Source organism: Anoplophora glabripennis, unplaced genomic scaffold (assembly GCF_000390285.2).
Source record: "Anoplophora glabripennis isolate ALB-LARVAE unplaced genomic scaffold, Agla_2.0 scaffold2, whole genome shotgun sequence".
In the NCBI taxonomy this organism is placed as follows: domain Eukaryota; kingdom Metazoa; phylum Arthropoda; class Insecta; order Coleoptera; family Cerambycidae; genus Anoplophora; species Anoplophora glabripennis.
The window spans coordinates 2,258,454-2,276,143 of NW_019416325.1; the positions used below are offsets into that span (position 1 = coordinate 2,258,454).

Consider the following 17,690-nt stretch of genomic DNA (forward strand, 5'->3'; position numbering starts at 1 on the left):
TTCTTATGACAATACTTTATTTCCATATTTCTCACAGCTTAATATAAATTGTGAAAAATTATTATTGATATTTTTACGGAATGAGAAAATAAACTATAAACAAAAATTTTATACTGAAATAATTTATAATCATATATGCATAATCACAATATTTTTATAATAATTATGCCTTTTGTATTACTGATTTACAATGTTACACTTAAAGTACTCGTATATTCAATATAAAAATTCTGAAAATCCGTAAGACATTTACAGTGTAAACGACAACTCTTTAGAATGTTTGCCTGAATATTTTATTAGCCTTTTATAAATTTTTTGGTGTATTAATATCATTCAAACATTTGGAATGAAGTAGGGAGACCTACTTGAATGATTTAATAGCTATAAGATAAAGACATACAATCAATTTTGCAGTTATTGCTTAAAAGAAGTAGGTAGGAAAATGGTATGCAGAAAAACAACCGACTAATATGGGAGATATGTCAAAAACATATAGTTTTTAATATTCAGTCTTTATAAAAAAATAAGAAATGTATTATTTCTTTACTGGATGGTGTGAAAAAAGAGCACTTTTATAAGATAGTTGTAGATGTTAAACGTGAACAGCCAATAGCACTTTTTTGTTTATGAAATGATAGGTAACCTTCATGATCTCGTTCAATCTTTGAGAATATATTGTGCCAGTGTAACTTCTGAATAATTAATACATACATGTAAATAAGAGAATCAATAACAAAAAGTAAAATTATTTTAATAAATTAAATGTAAATTGTACGTTAACTTAGTTTGCAGGCTTCTATGGCAATTGTCAATGGCTGAGCAATTTCCATGGCTTGTAGTCATTGGTCTGTGTTGAATTTGGTCCTAGAATTTTGCAGATGAGCTGTTTCTAAATTCCAGGTAGCTCCACCGCTTCACCTCAATTGAGATCAACACAGGCCAATGACTACAAGCCATACATCTCTCAAAACATCAAGAAGCCTAAACCAGCAATATGACAACCAGCCCAGAAATTTTTCAGCCAAATTGTATGTTACTTTATCATCACTCAAAGTAAGAAATTAAATAAAAAAAATATAGATCTCCCTTACCACTTACAAGCTTAAGTAATTTAAGTTAAAAAATGACTAGAAATTATGGCCATTCATCAATATTTTCATCATGAATCGTATGCCATGTAAGTCCATCACCAATAGGTTCGTGAGCGGAAGGAAAAAGTATATTTTTCAAAAATGTTCTAAAAATATATAATAATAAAATAAACCATAACGCTTCATACTCCCTTCTTACCTTCCCTGTACTAAACCTAAAAATATTCTCCAATTCTTTTTTGTGCCAAAATTATATGGATTCATATATACTCTACCAACTTCTGCTAAACGACAAGTTTCTGCTTTATTTATGTTAGCTTCGATGCTTGTTTCTCCTTTTCCTATCAACTGACTATGCCAAAGAGACAATACGCCTAATGCTACAAAAACTCCTAAAAATTTTTTTAATAAAATAATATAATGACAAATCAATCATTTCCTGTTGAACTTACCAGTATTGATAAGAGTCATATATACAACAGCTCTCCGCCTCCATGGACTTATATATTCAAAACCCTGATCATCATCTAATAACGAACTATCTAAGTATTGCACATCTGTCTAAAATAAGACTTGTTAATTCATCAATATTTCTTTATAAACAGTAACTTACTACTGGTATTAATGCGCCAGTCTTATTTATCTTTACAGAATGACCTTCTAACTCAGGTTCATCTAGTTCAGATGGAGCCAACATTATAGCAGTATATGCTATATCAAAACCACATATTATAACAAAAAATACTCCAAGTACCATATAGACCATATAGAGAAAAAAATATCGATGATTTCTGTAACCTACGCAATTGTTTAACCAAGCTACACAAGTGTTAAGAGAAATAGATAAAAAAAATTGATACGAAACATTTTATCAATTAGATTAAGTATATATTATAAGTACTTTTCTGAAATTGTCTGAAATTCTAAAGGCTTTGGAAATTTTATAAGGATACGGCAGTGATGATCCATTTTGAGTATGCAACGGTTGCATACAGAGCAATGATGTGTTCTGGGTGGTTTTGGTGAAATACATTTTTTGCATATACTAACTGCTTCTGTTATTAACTCACCCTGAAATATTGACAGGTCAGTTTAGGGAAGATTTAATCAATGAATTAGTTAGTTGATGAACATTGGTTTAATTTATTCCATTGGTATAGAAAAATATCACAAGATTATTACCTGGGGAGGAAATCCAGGAGGAGTGACAACAGCCATATAGTAATGAAAGCAAATATTCAATAGCAACCAATGTCCGATTATGACTAGAACCACACATATATAACAATTTTTATTCCACCAATAAGGTAGACCAATCCAATAAGCAATTAGTACTACAGATGCTGTTAGTGCAACTACAGCAATAACAAATAACTGAAATAAACAATAACCAAAAACAGTTAATAGATAAAACAAAAATAATTCAACAATTAATTGTCGAGTTAAAAAAATATACATGTAAATGTAATTTACTGTACAAACCATAAAAGCAAAACATTTAAATGTTTAAAGATACTTCTTTATTTTCTATTATTTTTATTTCTCTAGCATTTCTACTATAAATACACATATTAATATTTATAATTTTTTCAGTTCAGTTATACTGAATCTGCTTTTCGATTTTACTTAAATTTAATAAAAAACATAAGGCTCTTTAAAAGTTATAAATAAATATTACAAACAATTCAAACTTTCAGTACAAAGGTAATACTTAAAAAATAAAATTACTCACAGGTCCGATTGCATATGTAAAATTGTCTACAAACCAAAACATTGGTTCCATACACACATCTGCAGCATAACTTTGATCCATAAAATGATGGTACGTGAGAGAACGAAAAGTTATTCGACATTTTTTAAGAACAGATTTTATGAGGTAACTGAAAAAATAGGTTTTACTTCTTTATAATTTTTGTGTAATACAAAATACTTACTATATGGACTGTGGTATTCTTCGAAGTGACCAGTGTATCGTAACCATTTTAAAATTTTACTTAAAACTATTGTCATAAGTAATATTTCATTCTGAAGATATTTATTGGCAAATTATACATTTAAAAAACATTTGAATTATAAAATTTACAGTACTGGAAGCATTATTTTCTTCTCCCAAAAACACCTCAATATTTTATTTTCTGTATGATGAATTTCCTTTCTTAAAGAACATTTCGTTTGTTAGTTTGTTTAGAATTATGAATAACCTTTAAAAAACGACATGACATGAAGTTAAAGATTTGACGTTTGACGTTCGACTCAAGTAGGTTTGTTCTACTGGACTGTGTTCACTTGATATGCTCGAGTTAACCTTAGTAATCTTCAATAAAATGTTCACTACGTAAAAATAACTGCCTTATGATTTGCTAATACAAATTTGTTCACTTAATGTGTACAAAGTTATTCGAGTAAGAAGATTTTACCGGACACCGTTTGATGTAGATCAGAGATTATAATATGCAAAACAGCTTGGCTGACCCTATTCGGTATTTATTAAAATAAATTCAATTTTATATAAATATTTTTTCTAGTAGTAGAAACATGATTATTTTTTTCATAAAATCGTCCATAGGTGGATAATTTTAAACAAGACTGCATACTGTCTCCGAGTGACTCTTGTTTATTTTCCCTGTCAAAGTTAACTCATATGCTATATGCCATCTCTAGTACATTTTACCAACTAAAAACACGTTGTTAAATGTCAACATTAGTTAACCTATCTGGTAGTTTAATAAAATCAATGGTACAATAAAAATATTGTGTAGAACAACACTGTAAACTAGTCGGCGATTTGTTTTGCAAATATGTATTGTGATTTTTATGATAGTACATAAGAAATGAATTTGTTTATTATTTATTTGCCATAAACTGTAGTGTTTTGTAAAATTGTCTTATTGTGAAGCTTAGAGAGTGCCCAAAATTAAGGCGCCATGATATGCCAAGCCCATTATCCCTGTGTAATAGTATTTTTTTATTTATTTTTGACATATCAAATAGTTAGGAGCAACCCCACAGGTAATTGCAGTTAGTTTTGTTTTTTATCTTGGGTATCATGTAGATTTGTTAGGTTCTAATTATAATTTATAAATCCATTTTTAGAGGAAGACAACATAACCATCGAAGTACTTAAACATGAGCACCCAAATCATTTGCCATTAGGAGAAAATATTACCATTATTTGTAAAACCAAATGGACATTAAGTAAAATGATGTGGACGTTTAATGAAAACAATATATCGGATCATAAAGGGTATGTTTACAGCTGAGTTTACGGCACATAAAACAATATAAAATAAATAATTTTTGAAAGTTATTGCAATTATTATCTAGTACAGTAGATTTAAGCATGTTTTTAATTCATAAACTTTTCTACCAGTATTTATTAGTGCTATCAATTATATTACCTTTACACAGTTTTGCAATTACCTGTACAAACCAGTGCAATTTAAATCAGTAGTCAAAACTACTATTTATACAAAGTTTTCAGAAATGGGCATATGAGTAATATTATCTATATAATCCCATAAAATAATGAACCGTAAACTATTTATGTTAACATAAATTTAATATTGTAGTCTTAAGATATTGTTAAAACACAGTTTTTCACAAATATAACTAGTAGATTTTAGAATAAAAACAATGACCAAAATTAGATATCTCAACACCACCTCGTCTCTAGTCGTTCTCTCTATCTGTCTGTGCTCGTCCCCGGCCCGGCGCCCCACCCGTATCATGGCCGCCAAAAGTTTATAAACAATTTTGCAAAGCCTAAACTATCTTCACAATATATATTTTTTATTTTATGGTTTAATATATTTTAATTGTATCTTATAGATGAATAAAACAAATAATATATGTACTTAATAAAGCAAAAGTACTTATACAGGAGAATTCAAAGTAGGTCTTGAAATTTATGTGTTAATATTTCCGAATTTAATGGTTTTTATATTTTAAATATTTGCTCCCTAATCTATCATTTTATGTTTATCTTTTGTTACAAATTCAGTGAATTTAATATACCTATCATGAAATGTGGTTAAAATGTTTGCATCATTTTTTAAATTAGAATAACAAATTATTTGTCATTTTGTATGGGTATAAAAGAACTTTTATTTGAACATGAATTTTGTGACAAATATTAATTCACCATATTAATTAAATTATTACCTTTAAAATATAATTACAGTATGTATTAACAAATTCAAATTGCAACAGTTATATTTATATTAACTACTTGCTTTTTAAAATCAGAGTGCTTTATTAAAACAAATAGGCATATTATTATGTCAATATAACTTCATGTAACAAATTATTTAAAATTGTTTATAGTTGGAAAAACAGAATTATCGAAACAGTTTTAATCATAAGTCCTTTTATTCCCACTCCTTTAAATTCTGCAACATTCAAATAATCCCACAATGGGGTGTTTACCTCCTTTTCAGATATTAACAGAAAATAAAATAATCTGACAAAAAACTTGCCCTGTATTGTTTTATTTTTGTGTGAAGTCATCATTTGGTCGACAACTATGAAATACTAAATTGTAAAGTAACTAACCATTTAACTCAACTAATTAAAATCTCATACCACTGTCCTTTTTGTTTTATTTATTAATGGGGAAAGAGAGAGTGGTTATTTAAATGAGAAGTTTTCTGTAATAATAACATCCATAGGTTAGTACATCATGAGTTGATAACAATGGTGTATGGTTGGATTAAAATTTTTAAAATCAAATTCATATACTTAAGCAGTTTTAGCAAAATCGCTTATACAGTTCACATTAACTTTCATTGTACAATAATAGTCAGTGATAAAAGGCAATACATTTTTTAGTCACAATTATATCCCATTACATAATTCAAAAGAATAATCTTTTCTCACCTATTATTTTCCCCTAGTTATTGTAATTTTAGTGCTACTAGTAAAATTCTGTTGCCCTGTTCTCTATAGCCGTAATAATTGTCATCATTACATCTTAAACACCATTTACTCAATTTTGTTGAAATTTGGCAGTGTTTCTTATAGTGTTAAAGGGCTAATTTAACCCTAACTTGATTATATTTGTTAAGTCCAGTGATGTTCCGAGCGATGCCTTAACGAATATTTTTAATAATATTTCTTGTGTGGTCTAAGGATATGCAATTAAGTGGATTTTATTTTTTTTTCTCCAAAAATTAATCAAAATACGAAAAACATTCAAGAGACAAAAAAGTTGTATTTTTAGTTGCTTAATCCAAAAAAAAATATATATATAAAAATTACGAAAAAGTCAGTGGCGTAATTTTTTTTTGGCAAAAATACTCGTTAAGGTACTGATTGGGACGCCACTGGACTTAACAAATCTAATCAAATTAGGGTAAAATTAGCCCCTTAATACTACAAGTAACACTGCCAAATTACAACAAAATTGGGTACAGGATATTTAAAATATTTACGAAATAACAACTTTTAACACCCTGTATCTTGAAAACGAGGCATCTGCGGACCAATGTTTATATGAACTTTTTGTCTTAAAATCACTCAAATAATTGCCTGTTGAATTTATTGTACATACTTAATTAACACCCTGTATAATGTCTTCGCGGATTATTGTCCAGAGAGGAAATACATAATAATCGTTCCTCATAAAAAAATTGACTTGTAAAAATAGTCCATTGCTATAGGTAAACCTAGATTGTAATATCCTAAACAATTATTCAAACATTCCACCGATTCCTGCAAATAGTCCCAAACATTGAGCAATTTTAAACAAATAGAGATTTGCGCTGGCAACCCTCTTAATATTTTATAATAGCTTTGTCCATAACTAAATATTTTAATTCCATTAAAACTATTACGAAATTCTATAGTGGCTTTGTCTCAGTAACACTTGAGTGTGTTCGTTTAAAATGTAGGATGATTAAAAATATAGAGCAACATAGATGATTTAATATTTGTTTTAGTTTTAAACTGGAGATGGACAGTGAAAATATAAATAAAGAGTCGGGAAACAAATTAGAAGTGTCAATTTTACATATATTGAATATAAATTTTGATCAAGTTGGTTACTATAAATGTCATGCTCTAATGAAAACTAATGAAACATATATCGATTTGGATGTTCGTTCAATTTTACTAAATGTTACTTCACCTGCTCAAATAGTACAAATATCTCCACGAATATATAAGAAAATTCATGAGAAAGCGGAACTATATTGTGTTGTCAAAGGTTATCCCATTGAGAATATAAAATGGCTTAAAGATAATGAACCTCTCCTTGAAGGGTGGGAGGTACATACTATAAATCCTACTCACAAAAATACAAGCTTGAAACTAGAAGTAACTAAAAAAGATAATGGAACTTATACTTGTATAGTAAACACATCAATATCTAGAGCAAATGGGTCTACTGAAATTTTAGTACTTGATAAACCTCAGATAGCACTAGATGTCGTTAAGCCAATAGGAATAAATAAAATATTTCTGAACTGGACTGTAAATGATGGAAATAGCCCAAATGACATAAAGTATATAATTCTATATAAATCAGGTGACGAGAAAGATTGGGTTTATTATCAAGCCAAAATAAACAGCAGCAGTCGTTCATTAGTGTTAAATGTTAAGAACAACACATTAGCTTCTGGTAAAAATAGCACCACTTATAAAGTTCGAATTATTGCTGAAAATTCACAAGGTCCCAGTCAGCATGCTACAAGTAACTTAGTGAAAATGTTAGATGAAGAACCGATTTTTGTACCAGAAGTAACAGCTCCCGGGGCAACAACAAATTCGATAAATATCAAATGGACTTCTCCACCCGATAAATTTAAAGATCACATCCATTATTACAACTTAATTTTAAGGGCTTACAATAACTCCCAAAAATTTGAGGCTATTCAACCAGCAAATAAAGACTACTTGTATATGTTTTCTGATTTGAATCCTGCAACAACATACTATATTCAAGTGGCTGCATGTAGTGATTACAGTAGAGAATGTGGGCCATGGTCTAAAATAATAAATGGGACTACAATGGATGGAGTAGCCGATCCACCCTCAAATGCTTCTGTGGAGTGTAGATTTGATAATATCAGTCATACGAACTTTGTTTATGTGTCTTGGCAGCCTCCTTCACATCCACATGGTACAATAGTGTCATACAATGTATGTATTAAAATTTAATGTAGCTATATGTACAGGGTGTTACAAAATATGACGTATAATGATATATTAAATGGTTTGTTTTAATAAATTTCTGACACCCTGTATGATTATCTTTTATATATTGACCATATGAGATGATTTTTATATTCAAATTAATTTTAATTTAAACCAGACAGATAAAGAATAATAAACCATTAGGCTATTTAAAGGAAAAAAAATTATAAAACAAGTTTTATTTTTTTACCTGCTTGTATAAATCAATTATAGAATATATTGAATATAAATAATTTTTGTTCTAAATTTTTGTATTAATAACATTTATTTTACACAGTTTAACCAGCAGACAGGCAAAATTGTTATTTAAATGCCTTGATTTGCGTAAGTTCTAGTTGTGTTGTGCAATTTTAATATTATTGGCTTTTAATGTAAATAACATTTTGTTTTGGACTTTTTCACGCAATTACGCTTAACTGTAGTATTCAGTAACTGCTTTATTATTGAAAAATTAACATTTTGTTCAAAAATGTTTATGACAGGTTTGTTGCTTATATACAGTGTTTAAATATTAATGTAAGGGTAGATTATAAACGTCAATATTTAAATCTATTTTTACATCGTTTTCTATTCATGGGACTTTAGGTATTAAAACAATTCTTGCAAATTCTTTTTATCTTTTGTGTTCTTTTAAAATAATACCAATGGTGATATCTATAATTTTTTTTATATTCAGGTTAATTTAGAAGGTACTGCCTCATTTATTAACGAACAGGGCCTTTTGGAATATGTTACATGGGGTCCAAAAGTAACCAGTACCAGTGAAATTACGCTAAGTACGCGATTTTATAATGTATCTGCCAATACAAACTACACTGTGAGGATATCGTGTGTCAACCGTCTTAGAAAAAATGGACAGTCTGTAACTTTAAATTGTACTATGCCTCCAACAACTCCTGATAAACAAAAATTGGCACGATTTCACTGGAAAAAGATGGAAGATCAGGGTAAATGGATGTTTAAATTGATTATGCCTAGAGTTTCGGAAAGAAATGGGCCAATTTGTTGTTACCGGATTTATCTTGTAAGAATGGAATCCCAGCAAAAACTCTCTGATTTACCAACACCTGAAGATTTGACTATAGTGTCTTATCAAGAGGCACATCGAACTCCTAGAGGTGGAGCATATGTAGCAGAAATGTTTACAAGGTAAAATTAACATTTACATTTGAAATGGTCATCATTACAATATCATAAGAAGTGTTAATAGTATAGTACTTGTATTAAAAGAACATTCTGTTACTCTTAAAAGAAAAAAGTAGGTGTCCCATAATGATAAAAAAAATAGCTTTATTTTAGTGCTTTACTTTTTAGTTCTACTTTCCATCCAGAAGTATTTTTGGGAGATGAACAGGTTTTTAACTCTACGAATACGCAATGTGATGAGTGCATTGGACTAAGACCGTATAACACACCAAGAGAAGAAAAGGTTAATAAAAATGTTACTAATTTAGCCAATAGAGTTAGAAGAAATGAGATGCTTGACCCTTTACAACCGTACGATGGAAATTTGGATATTAACAGCAACTACACTGGTTTTGTGGAAATTATTGGTAAGTGTGACATTACTTGTAGTGTGAAGGATAATATTTTTTGAAATATAACAAATGTCATCACATCATATGATTTTTAGTTCGTGGTGAAGCAAAACCAGTTTTTTTGACAGTCTACAGTAATTACTTAGACATGATGAATCCTGGTCCTGAAGTAATTGCTGCACCGGCTGCTGGAGCTTTAAGTTTAATTGTACAAGTGTTGTGTGGGCTGGTGGTAATAATTCTTGTCCTTTTGGGAGCATTGTGTATTTTGCACCGCTATACCAAACAGGCTCATGCTCAGGCTGTGGAAATAACGTTCAGGTCATCGTTACGGTATTTATAATTTCTTTACTCTCTGGGTTACAATTTTGTTAATGAATGATATATATCTGTAAGATATCAGGTCCATTTTCTTTACTTATTCAATTATAAATGCTTCTTATATGTTCTGCATATATATTTGGGTATTGGTATTCAAGAAAGTATTTGAGGTTAATATCATATTCACGTTTCTTTTTCATTTACATAATTTTGATTAGTATTATGAAGTTTAACTGAATGATTGTATTGAGTCATTATAATTTTTTTTGCATGATTTAGATGTGTTATAAAAAAAATTAAAAAATGTTTATTGGTATAAATTTTCAGATACAATTTTTTTAAGTATGGGATGGGTTTATATCTGAATTGAAACATGCATTTTTTTAATGTGGAAAATAAGGTAGTAATATTTTTAATAGTCAATTTAAACTGTAATATTTTTTAGGAGTTTAAGGGGTCGTCAGAGACTTGTGTCTTTAAATCCTCCTGATATGAGTCCGATTAGCAAAGCTGATCTAATTTCGGCCTACATTGAACATCATCGAGATTCAGATTATGGTTTCCAACAAGAATTTGAACTTTTACCAGATCGGTTTTCAGATAGAACAACACGAGCCTCTGATACTAGAGAAAATGTTTACAAGAATAGATATCCCGATATTAAAGCCTATGATCAGACAAGAGTAAAATTGTCTCAGGTTGATAGTATTGCTGGGTCAGATTACGTAAATGCTAATTTTGTAATGGGATATAAAGAACGGAAGAAATTCATTTGTGCTCAGGGACCGATGGATACTACAGTGAATGAGTTTTGGAGGATGATTTGGGAACAGCATTTAGAACTGATATTAATGTTAACGAATCTTGAGGAATATAGTAAAACCAAATGTGCTAAATATTGGCCTGATAAAAGTGATGGAGATAAATGTTTTGGTGATATTACAGTTACTCATCTTCAGGAAATGAGATATTCAGATTACATTGTTAGAGATCTGAAAATTTGTAAACATACTGCTGGTAAGGAACCAGAAGAAAGACATATTACGCAGTACCACTACTTAGTGTGGAAAGATTTTATGGCACCGGAACATCCTAATGGCATTATTAAGTTTATTAAAAGGGTTAATGAGGCTTACTCTGCAGAGAAGGGCAGCATTTTAGTGCATTGTAGTGCAGGAGTTGGCAGAACTGGAACATTGGTTGCTTTAGATTGCCTCTTACAGCAGTTAAAGGAAGAAGGACAGGTGTCTATATTTAACACAATTTGTGATTTGCGGCATCAAAGAAATTTCCTAGTGCAATCATTGGTTGGTATGTTTGTATTATAATAGACAGATTTTTATATCTTTTGTTTTCATTTTCAGAAACAGTATATATTTATTTACCGTGCTTTAATGGAAGTTGCTCAATATGGCGATACGGAAATAAACTCTAATGAGTTAAAAAGTACTCTAGAAAAATTAAGACAGTGTGATAATGGCAAAACCAAATGTAAGTTAGAAGAAGAGTTTGAGAATATAATTAATGCATTTGAGGATAGAAAATCTTGCTCGGTGGCAAGTGGAGAAGAAAATAAGGAGAAGAATCGTTCTGACAGTGTCATTCCGTATGATAGAAATAGAGTTATATTAACACCGTTATCGGGGAAAGAACATTCCACATACATAAATGCTTCATTTATTGAAGGCTACGATAATACTGAATCATTCATCATTACCCAAGATCCTGTTGAGTGCACTGTAAACGACTTTTGGAGAATGATTTCAGAGCAGGGAATTAGTGTTATTGTTATGCTATCTGAAATAGGCGAAGGGAAATGCCCGAGATATTGGCCAGAAGATGAATTTAACTATGATCATATCCACGTTAGGTATATTCAGGCCGAAAGTTGCCCTTATTATACTAGACGTGAAATGTTTATTAAAAGTCGGGATGGCGAAGATCAACGTGTGACACATTTGCAATACCACGGCTGGCCAACGGTTGATGGGGAGGTAATAGACATATTTTCATCTAATAATTAAGATTTAATATAATTTATATTTGATGTTATAAATTTTTCTATAAAGGTACCCGAAGTAACTAGAGGATTAATAGAACTTGTTGATCACTCACAGTCTGCACTAATTAAAAACGGATGTTCGCCTTCCATGGTTGTCCATTGTAATTTAGGCTCTGACCGAAGTTCCATGTTTATTGGACTTAGTATTCTTGTACAGCAGTTGAGAACAGAAAAACGAGTAGACATTTTCACTGTAACTCGTAAATTACGCTCTCAGAGGCAATCTTTAATCAATTCATATGTAAGTGTATTTTATTTTATAAATTTATAACTCCAGGCATATAACCAGGGGTGAGACTGCATGAAACATGGCCCACCTAAAAATATTGGTATCAGTAACAGTATATTGTGAAAAATCTTTATTCATTATTTATTTATTTATTTTTTGGGAGGTAGCTTGAAGAAGTGGTATAAACAGTCCGGCCCGCGGTGTATTTTGTGGTAGCGCGATATCCAATTTAGGCGCCCCCTTACTCGATTTTTTTTCCTTGGGGTCAAATATTAAAAAAAATTGGAATTCGGATACCAAACAAATAAAGAAGTAGATATTGAAAAACATTTAACTTAAAGTACACATTTATTTATTACACACTTTACTTTTATGTATAAAGCTAGTTATTTTAATGACAAAAAGAATAGTGTAACAATATGAAAAAAATTTAAGTAAATTTCTGTTTACGGACGTTGGCATCTGCAAAATATTGCAAAAAAATTTATTTTTACCACCGCTTTGGCGCCTGGCGCGACCGTGCCATTTGTCTTATGGTAGGCCCGCCTTAGGTATAAAGTAGTAAAAATCATGACCACACCTTGGTCCCACCCAATTTCAGAGATCTGGTTATATACCTGTATGTCGCAGTCGTATTAGTGATTAATTACGTAATATGCTTTTATTAAGTTGCTTGTAACAAGTATTATACAAGTTGTACTTGATTTTCTCTATAGAATGTGTTGTAATGCTTAAACTTTTATTTTTTAGGCTCAATATGAATTTCTTCATCGAGCTATTGTAAATTATGCAGAACTACATGGTCTTTGTGAAACTTGAATGTTAAAAGTTTGTGCCATATAACTTCTATATTTCATTCCAAAAAGCCATTGATTGGTCTCACTGATATTTAGGTATTTTTATATAAGTAATATATATCTTAAGGGTGATGTAAATTAGTTGAAAATATTTTGTTTTCTAGTTGAACACCAAAATATTTTCTTTAAAGCCAAAGGACTCGAGTGTAGGTTTTGTTTTTGTCACAAGTGAAAACCTTATTTTCTTGAGTAGGTTAAGAAAATTCATGCTTTGCTCAAATTTGTGCTGCCACATAAATAATTTTTTGATGGCGAATAAATTAACACTCGTTTTAAATAGTTTTAAAACAAATCATAACTTAAATAAAAACTGAGTTTTTATTTTCGATTATATATGCACATTTTAAATGATTGTGAAGTATTTGTGCCAGTTTTATCAGGGAGAATGTATTTGTGCTACTTCTCGTGGTGTTAGTGTCATAATGTGCAAACTGGAATCTGCACAATATTGTAATATAATTTTTGAGGAACTTTTTCCAGGTACAAATAACTGAATCTCTTTTTTATATTTATATTTATATATAACAGTAATCAAGTTTTATATATTTTATTAGAGAACTGTCTCATTTAACTTTACATTTTTTATTATCTATTGTAGAATCACAAATTTGGCAAATTTTTCTGACTTCATATCAATAAAGGTGTTATATACATGTTTATAACGAAAATTTTATGTCGCTCAGTGAAGTATTTGTGTAAAAGTTTTAACTGTAATATTTTTTTAAATAAAAATAGTGAAGTTAAATGTGGTAGATATTAGAAAAATACTCAAGTCTAACATGCTTAAGGATGTAGTGCTTTAATTTGCTTATTGTACTGTGTAAAAAATTATTATTTTATGATCGTGAACGTCATTTGTATGTTATAGATATGTGTATATAATTTAAATAATTTGCTGTTTATATTTAGGATACAAAATTAAGACTGTATATGCAAGTGATTGCAGCTGAATATATTAATTATTATATAAATTTTTATTTCTTTATTTTATAATGCTAACATTTTTTATATGTAATAAATTACGATTATGCATATATAATTCTTTATTTATTGATATTTATAATTTACAATTTTAATAAATAAATAAATAAATAAAACTAAATGTCTTTGGTGGCAACTAATGTTTATTCTGAGCATTATTATTCTTTTTCTTCTGAACGATGTTATTTTTTTTCTTACATGGAATAGCAGTACATTTCAGTTGTTTGTTCGTGTATTTCCCCACTCTATCAATGTGTTTACCAAATGTACCTGGAGCTATCCGTTTGAGCAATCTAAAACAAATTAATATTTAAATAAAATAGTTTAGATTAACTTAAACAAAGCCATGATTTGAAGTTTCTTATGCTGATAAATGCTATACAAGATCATATAAATATGATTTACACTTAGATATAACTGATAGCTATAAAGTAGGTATAATTAAAAAAAATGTTTTTTTAAATACTAGATTTTATTATTTTTTACTAACTTTTTGTGGAAATGGTATATATTATCTTTTAATGTACTTTTAGGTCAGAAAAGTTGTTATCGGTGCCATTTTTCTTCAAAATTCACGTCTATATTCGGAAACTTTCATAAATTAATACAAAATCAAATAATATTTTAATGAAGGTCTACTTTATAGGACCATACAGCTTGACCAAACTCATCTTATTCATGGGATATGCAGATCAAGAAGAGAGTACACAGCACAAAAATTACTTCTGTGAGTTACATATTTAAAGGCTATATATTTAAATACGTGAGCAAATTACCTCTGCACGTATGAAACTCGCGATCAGAATGAATTCGATAAAGCTGTAATTACAAAAGGATTTGGAAAAACTATTTGTAATTGTATTTTTTTGAAAACTTTAATAGTAAATAGTTCATCTAAGATTTTATTGATTTATTGCTTGTAAATTTACGAAAATTATAAATGAATATACAATTATAAAAACCATAAAAAATATATAAAAATGCCAACAATCTCTGGAATAATTCCAAATTTCCAAAAACGAGGAATGAAAAGTCTAATCTAACTTAAGGTGGACATATAGCCATCTCAATTTTTTAATTCGCAAATATTTAATTTAATTTATTTTGTTTGAATTTAACAGCATTTATTATTAAAAACAATCATTGTAATTGTTTCAATAGTGTTCCTGTGGACACTGTGAAATTAGGCACAACGTCCTCCTACCTAAAGACACAGAAGATAAAACAATTTATCTTCAGTGCTAAAGAGCTGGATGATCCAATTGTTTGTTAGCTTTATGCTGCAACCCACTATGCAAGTTGAATGAAAAAACCTGTAAAGTTTCATACAGCAGAAACGACATTTTCTAGAATATAGAAAGATACGGAAATCGCCTCAAATAAGTATTCATCAAATGTAATAAATTTGGTAATAATAACTAAATTTTAACTTGTGATAATCAAATAGTATATATTTGTATCAAGTATCCCTTTTGAAAATTTGAAAAACAAAAAATCAATTAGTTTAGGACTTGACTATTGTCAATGAGTTTCTTTTTTAAACCAATGAGAAACAGATTTGGTAGTTTGCGTTTGTTGGGAGTGAAAGGGTAGGTTTTACCCTTAAGTTTTACGTACTGTTGAAAACCAAAATAAATTGTAAGTAAAAAACATATTTTTTAACAATTTTTATTGAATTTTCTATTGATTAGTGTGAGAATCGATTTTCATCATAATAGTGTAACTCCCCGCCATTTCTATTCTGAGGTTATAAAAATGTAGTTTGTCAAATTAATGTAAGACGTTACATGGTTTTAAAATTTAGTGTGGTTGTTTTAATAGTCTACATCACAAACTAACTGTTTACAAGATTGCGCCTTATTGAAAAAAGTATAAAAACATATTTAATATCCTGTATAAATTGATTTGCCACAATTCAGTGAATTCCTAGCATTATACTTACTTGACGAATCGATTGTCTTGTAAATGAAAAGCTCTAGCAGTTTTACTCAATTCACAAGCAAATCTTTCCGCACAATCGCCTCCTTCGATAGCATCTATGGCTAATCTAGCGAAATCCTCAATTTTCTCATTCTTCTTACCAAACACCTTAGTTTTGGGTTTTATACCAAATTTTGGAAGCACAAGCACAGATAATACAAACATAACTGCCATACCAATAAATCCGGATATTGCCATGAACAGAGGCTCTAAAGTTTTTGGTTTCTTATCTTCCATCATTGCTTTGTTAATGGTTATATTATGCTGAAGACGTATTTAAATGTTATTAGGTAGAAAAGACATTACATATTAGGTATTTCTACTTAAACTTACCTGGTGATGATGAGAATGATACTGATATTGCGGTCTATATGTTGTAGGGGGTTCTTTAGGCTTGTGAGGTTTGTATGCATACTCATTCGACTGAAATGTTGCAGTGTCAATATTTTTACATGCACTTTTGATACAAAATTATAAACGTTTTTATTCAATATACAATAAGCATAAAGAATGTCTTTTTAGTTTATTAGTTTATACTTACACTACTACTTGGTTGCGATGACATTTCATCCAAAAAACTCTTAATGGGGTAATAATAATAGTAATATCCTGCAGGATCGTCATCAGCAGAAGGTTCTTCATGATTTTCTGGAGATTGATAACTTGAGGATTTGTGACTTTCTGAACTATCTAATTCATGAACAGCTGCATGTATGTAACTGTTATCTCCAGTATCTAATTTTAAAGTTTCGCCTTTAGCAACTGCTGCTTCGTACAAAGCTGTCAATTCTCCTTTCGTTAGACTAACAGGTGGTACCTACAATGATGTTATATATTTTCTTTGAAAATAGTTTAACACTACTAGACCATAATATGAACACAAAAACTAAATATATGTTGCACAAGAAAAAATATGTTATAATTTCATATATTATTATACCTCATCCCCATGTTGTACTCTTCTCTCCACTATTGGTGGTTGTACAGTAAAATCTGCTTGTGGTACTGCTGTTGCAGCTGCAGATACCATAGCTGTGTCTGCTCGTCTTAACGTTTGTCTGTAATTTAACTTCCTAAGGTCTCTTACAGCATTTTGCAGATATTGAGCACTTTCCATAGAATTTGTACTAATTATTGGTAGAAATAATAGCAAAAAGAGATGCATTCTGGAACAATTTTTTATATAATGTCTATTGATAAAATATAATTATGTATGGGACACTGTATTTTACAAGATATATTGAAATATCAAACAATATTAATGTGTGGGTAACACGAAGGAAGAATTGTATCTAAGTAGGTAATATTTTTTTATATGAATAGAATAGGTACGTGCATTTAGAATTAATTTTTATTTAAAGGTTTCAAAACAATTATATTGTCTGTTTATAGCGACATGTAAAGACGTTTACATTTTATTACTTTGAACTCGGATTTAAT

At 29.6% G+C, this 17,690-nt stretch overlaps 3 protein-coding genes across 4 annotated transcripts; 1 reads left to right on the forward strand and 2 right to left on the reverse strand.

Annotated features, from left to right (window-relative positions):
• Window positions 1-32: 32 nt before the first annotated feature.
• Window positions 33-3,298, reverse strand: LOC108916956 (palmitoyltransferase ZDHHC16). 2 transcript variants are annotated; one of them, XM_018723326.2, is made up of 8 exons: window positions 3,026-3,298; window positions 2,824-2,971; window positions 2,274-2,465; window positions 2,045-2,162; window positions 1,705-1,910; window positions 1,544-1,652; window positions 1,291-1,483; window positions 33-1,237 (listed from the first exon to the last, which is right to left on the reverse strand). In XM_018723326.2, the coding sequence occupies exons 1-8, from the start codon at window positions 3,070-3,072 to the stop codon at window positions 1,135-1,137; spliced, it is 1,116 nt and encodes a 371-aa protein (XP_018578842.1). In that variant the 5' UTR covers window positions 3,073-3,298; the 3' UTR covers window positions 33-1,134. The 2 variants fall into 2 exon arrangements, with proteins under 2 accessions (XP_018578842.1, XP_018578843.1); XM_018723327.2 differs by having other exon boundaries at window positions 35-1,237; window positions 2,274-2,356.
• A 540-nt stretch (window positions 3,299-3,838) lies between these two features.
• Window positions 3,839-14,282, forward strand: LOC108916982 (tyrosine-protein phosphatase 69D). Its single transcript, XM_018723371.1, has 10 exons — window positions 3,839-4,100; window positions 4,185-4,335; window positions 7,028-8,228; window positions 8,959-9,431; window positions 9,597-9,835; window positions 9,916-10,153; window positions 10,587-11,448; window positions 11,506-12,135; window positions 12,211-12,444; window positions 13,183-14,282. Exons 1-10 carry the CDS (start codon window positions 4,016-4,018, stop codon window positions 13,249-13,251), a joined length of 4,182 nt encoding a protein of 1,393 aa, XP_018578887.1. The 5' UTR covers window positions 3,839-4,015; the 3' UTR covers window positions 13,252-14,282.
• A 124-nt stretch (window positions 14,283-14,406) lies between these two features.
• LOC108916860 lies at window positions 14,407-17,415 on the reverse strand. The gene is made up of 5 exons (XM_018723173.2): window positions 17,191-17,415; window positions 16,792-17,067; window positions 16,584-16,673; window positions 16,213-16,514; window positions 14,407-14,563 (listed from the first exon to the last, which is right to left on the reverse strand). The coding sequence occupies exons 1-5, from the start codon at window positions 17,413-17,415 to the stop codon at window positions 14,407-14,409; spliced, it is 1,050 nt and encodes a 349-aa protein (XP_018578689.2).
• Between the last annotated feature and the right edge of the window lie 275 nt (window positions 17,416-17,690).

Bases quoted from the DNA above. Each gene is read 5' to 3' on its own strand.
- LOC108916956 (XM_018723326.2), bottom strand. From the start codon at position 3,072: ATGGTTACGATACACTGGTCACTTCGAAGAATACCACAGTCCATATA. The intron at 2,972-3,025 runs GTAAGTATTTTG...CTATTTTTTCAG, and splicing joins AGAATACCACAGTCCATATA to TTACCTCATAAAATCTGTTC. The intron at 1,238-1,290 runs GTAAGAAGGGAG...ATATATTTTTAG, and splicing joins TTAGGTTTAGTACAGGGAAG to AACATTTTTGAAAAATATAC.
- LOC108916982 (XM_018723371.1), top strand. From the start codon at position 4,016: ATGATATGCCAAGCCCATTATCCCTGTGTAATAGTATTTTTTTATTTA. The intron at 10,154-10,586 runs GTATTTATAATT...AATATTTTTTAG, and splicing joins ACGTTCAGGTCATCGTTACG to GAGTTTAAGGGGTCGTCAGA. The intron at 12,445-13,182 runs GTAAGTGTATTT...TTTATTTTTTAG, and splicing joins AATCTTTAATCAATTCATAT to GCTCAATATGAATTTCTTCA.
- LOC108916860 (XM_018723173.2), bottom strand. From the start codon at position 17,415: ATGCATCTCTTTTTGCTATTATTTCTACCAATAATTAGTACAAATTCT. The intron at 16,674-16,791 runs GTAAGTATAAAC...GCAACATTTCAG, and splicing joins CATCGCAACCAAGTAGTAGT to TCGAATGAGTATGCATACAA. The intron at 14,564-16,212 runs GTAAGTATAATG...AATTTGTTTTAG, and splicing joins CAAGACAATCGATTCGTCAA to ATTGCTCAAACGGATAGCTC.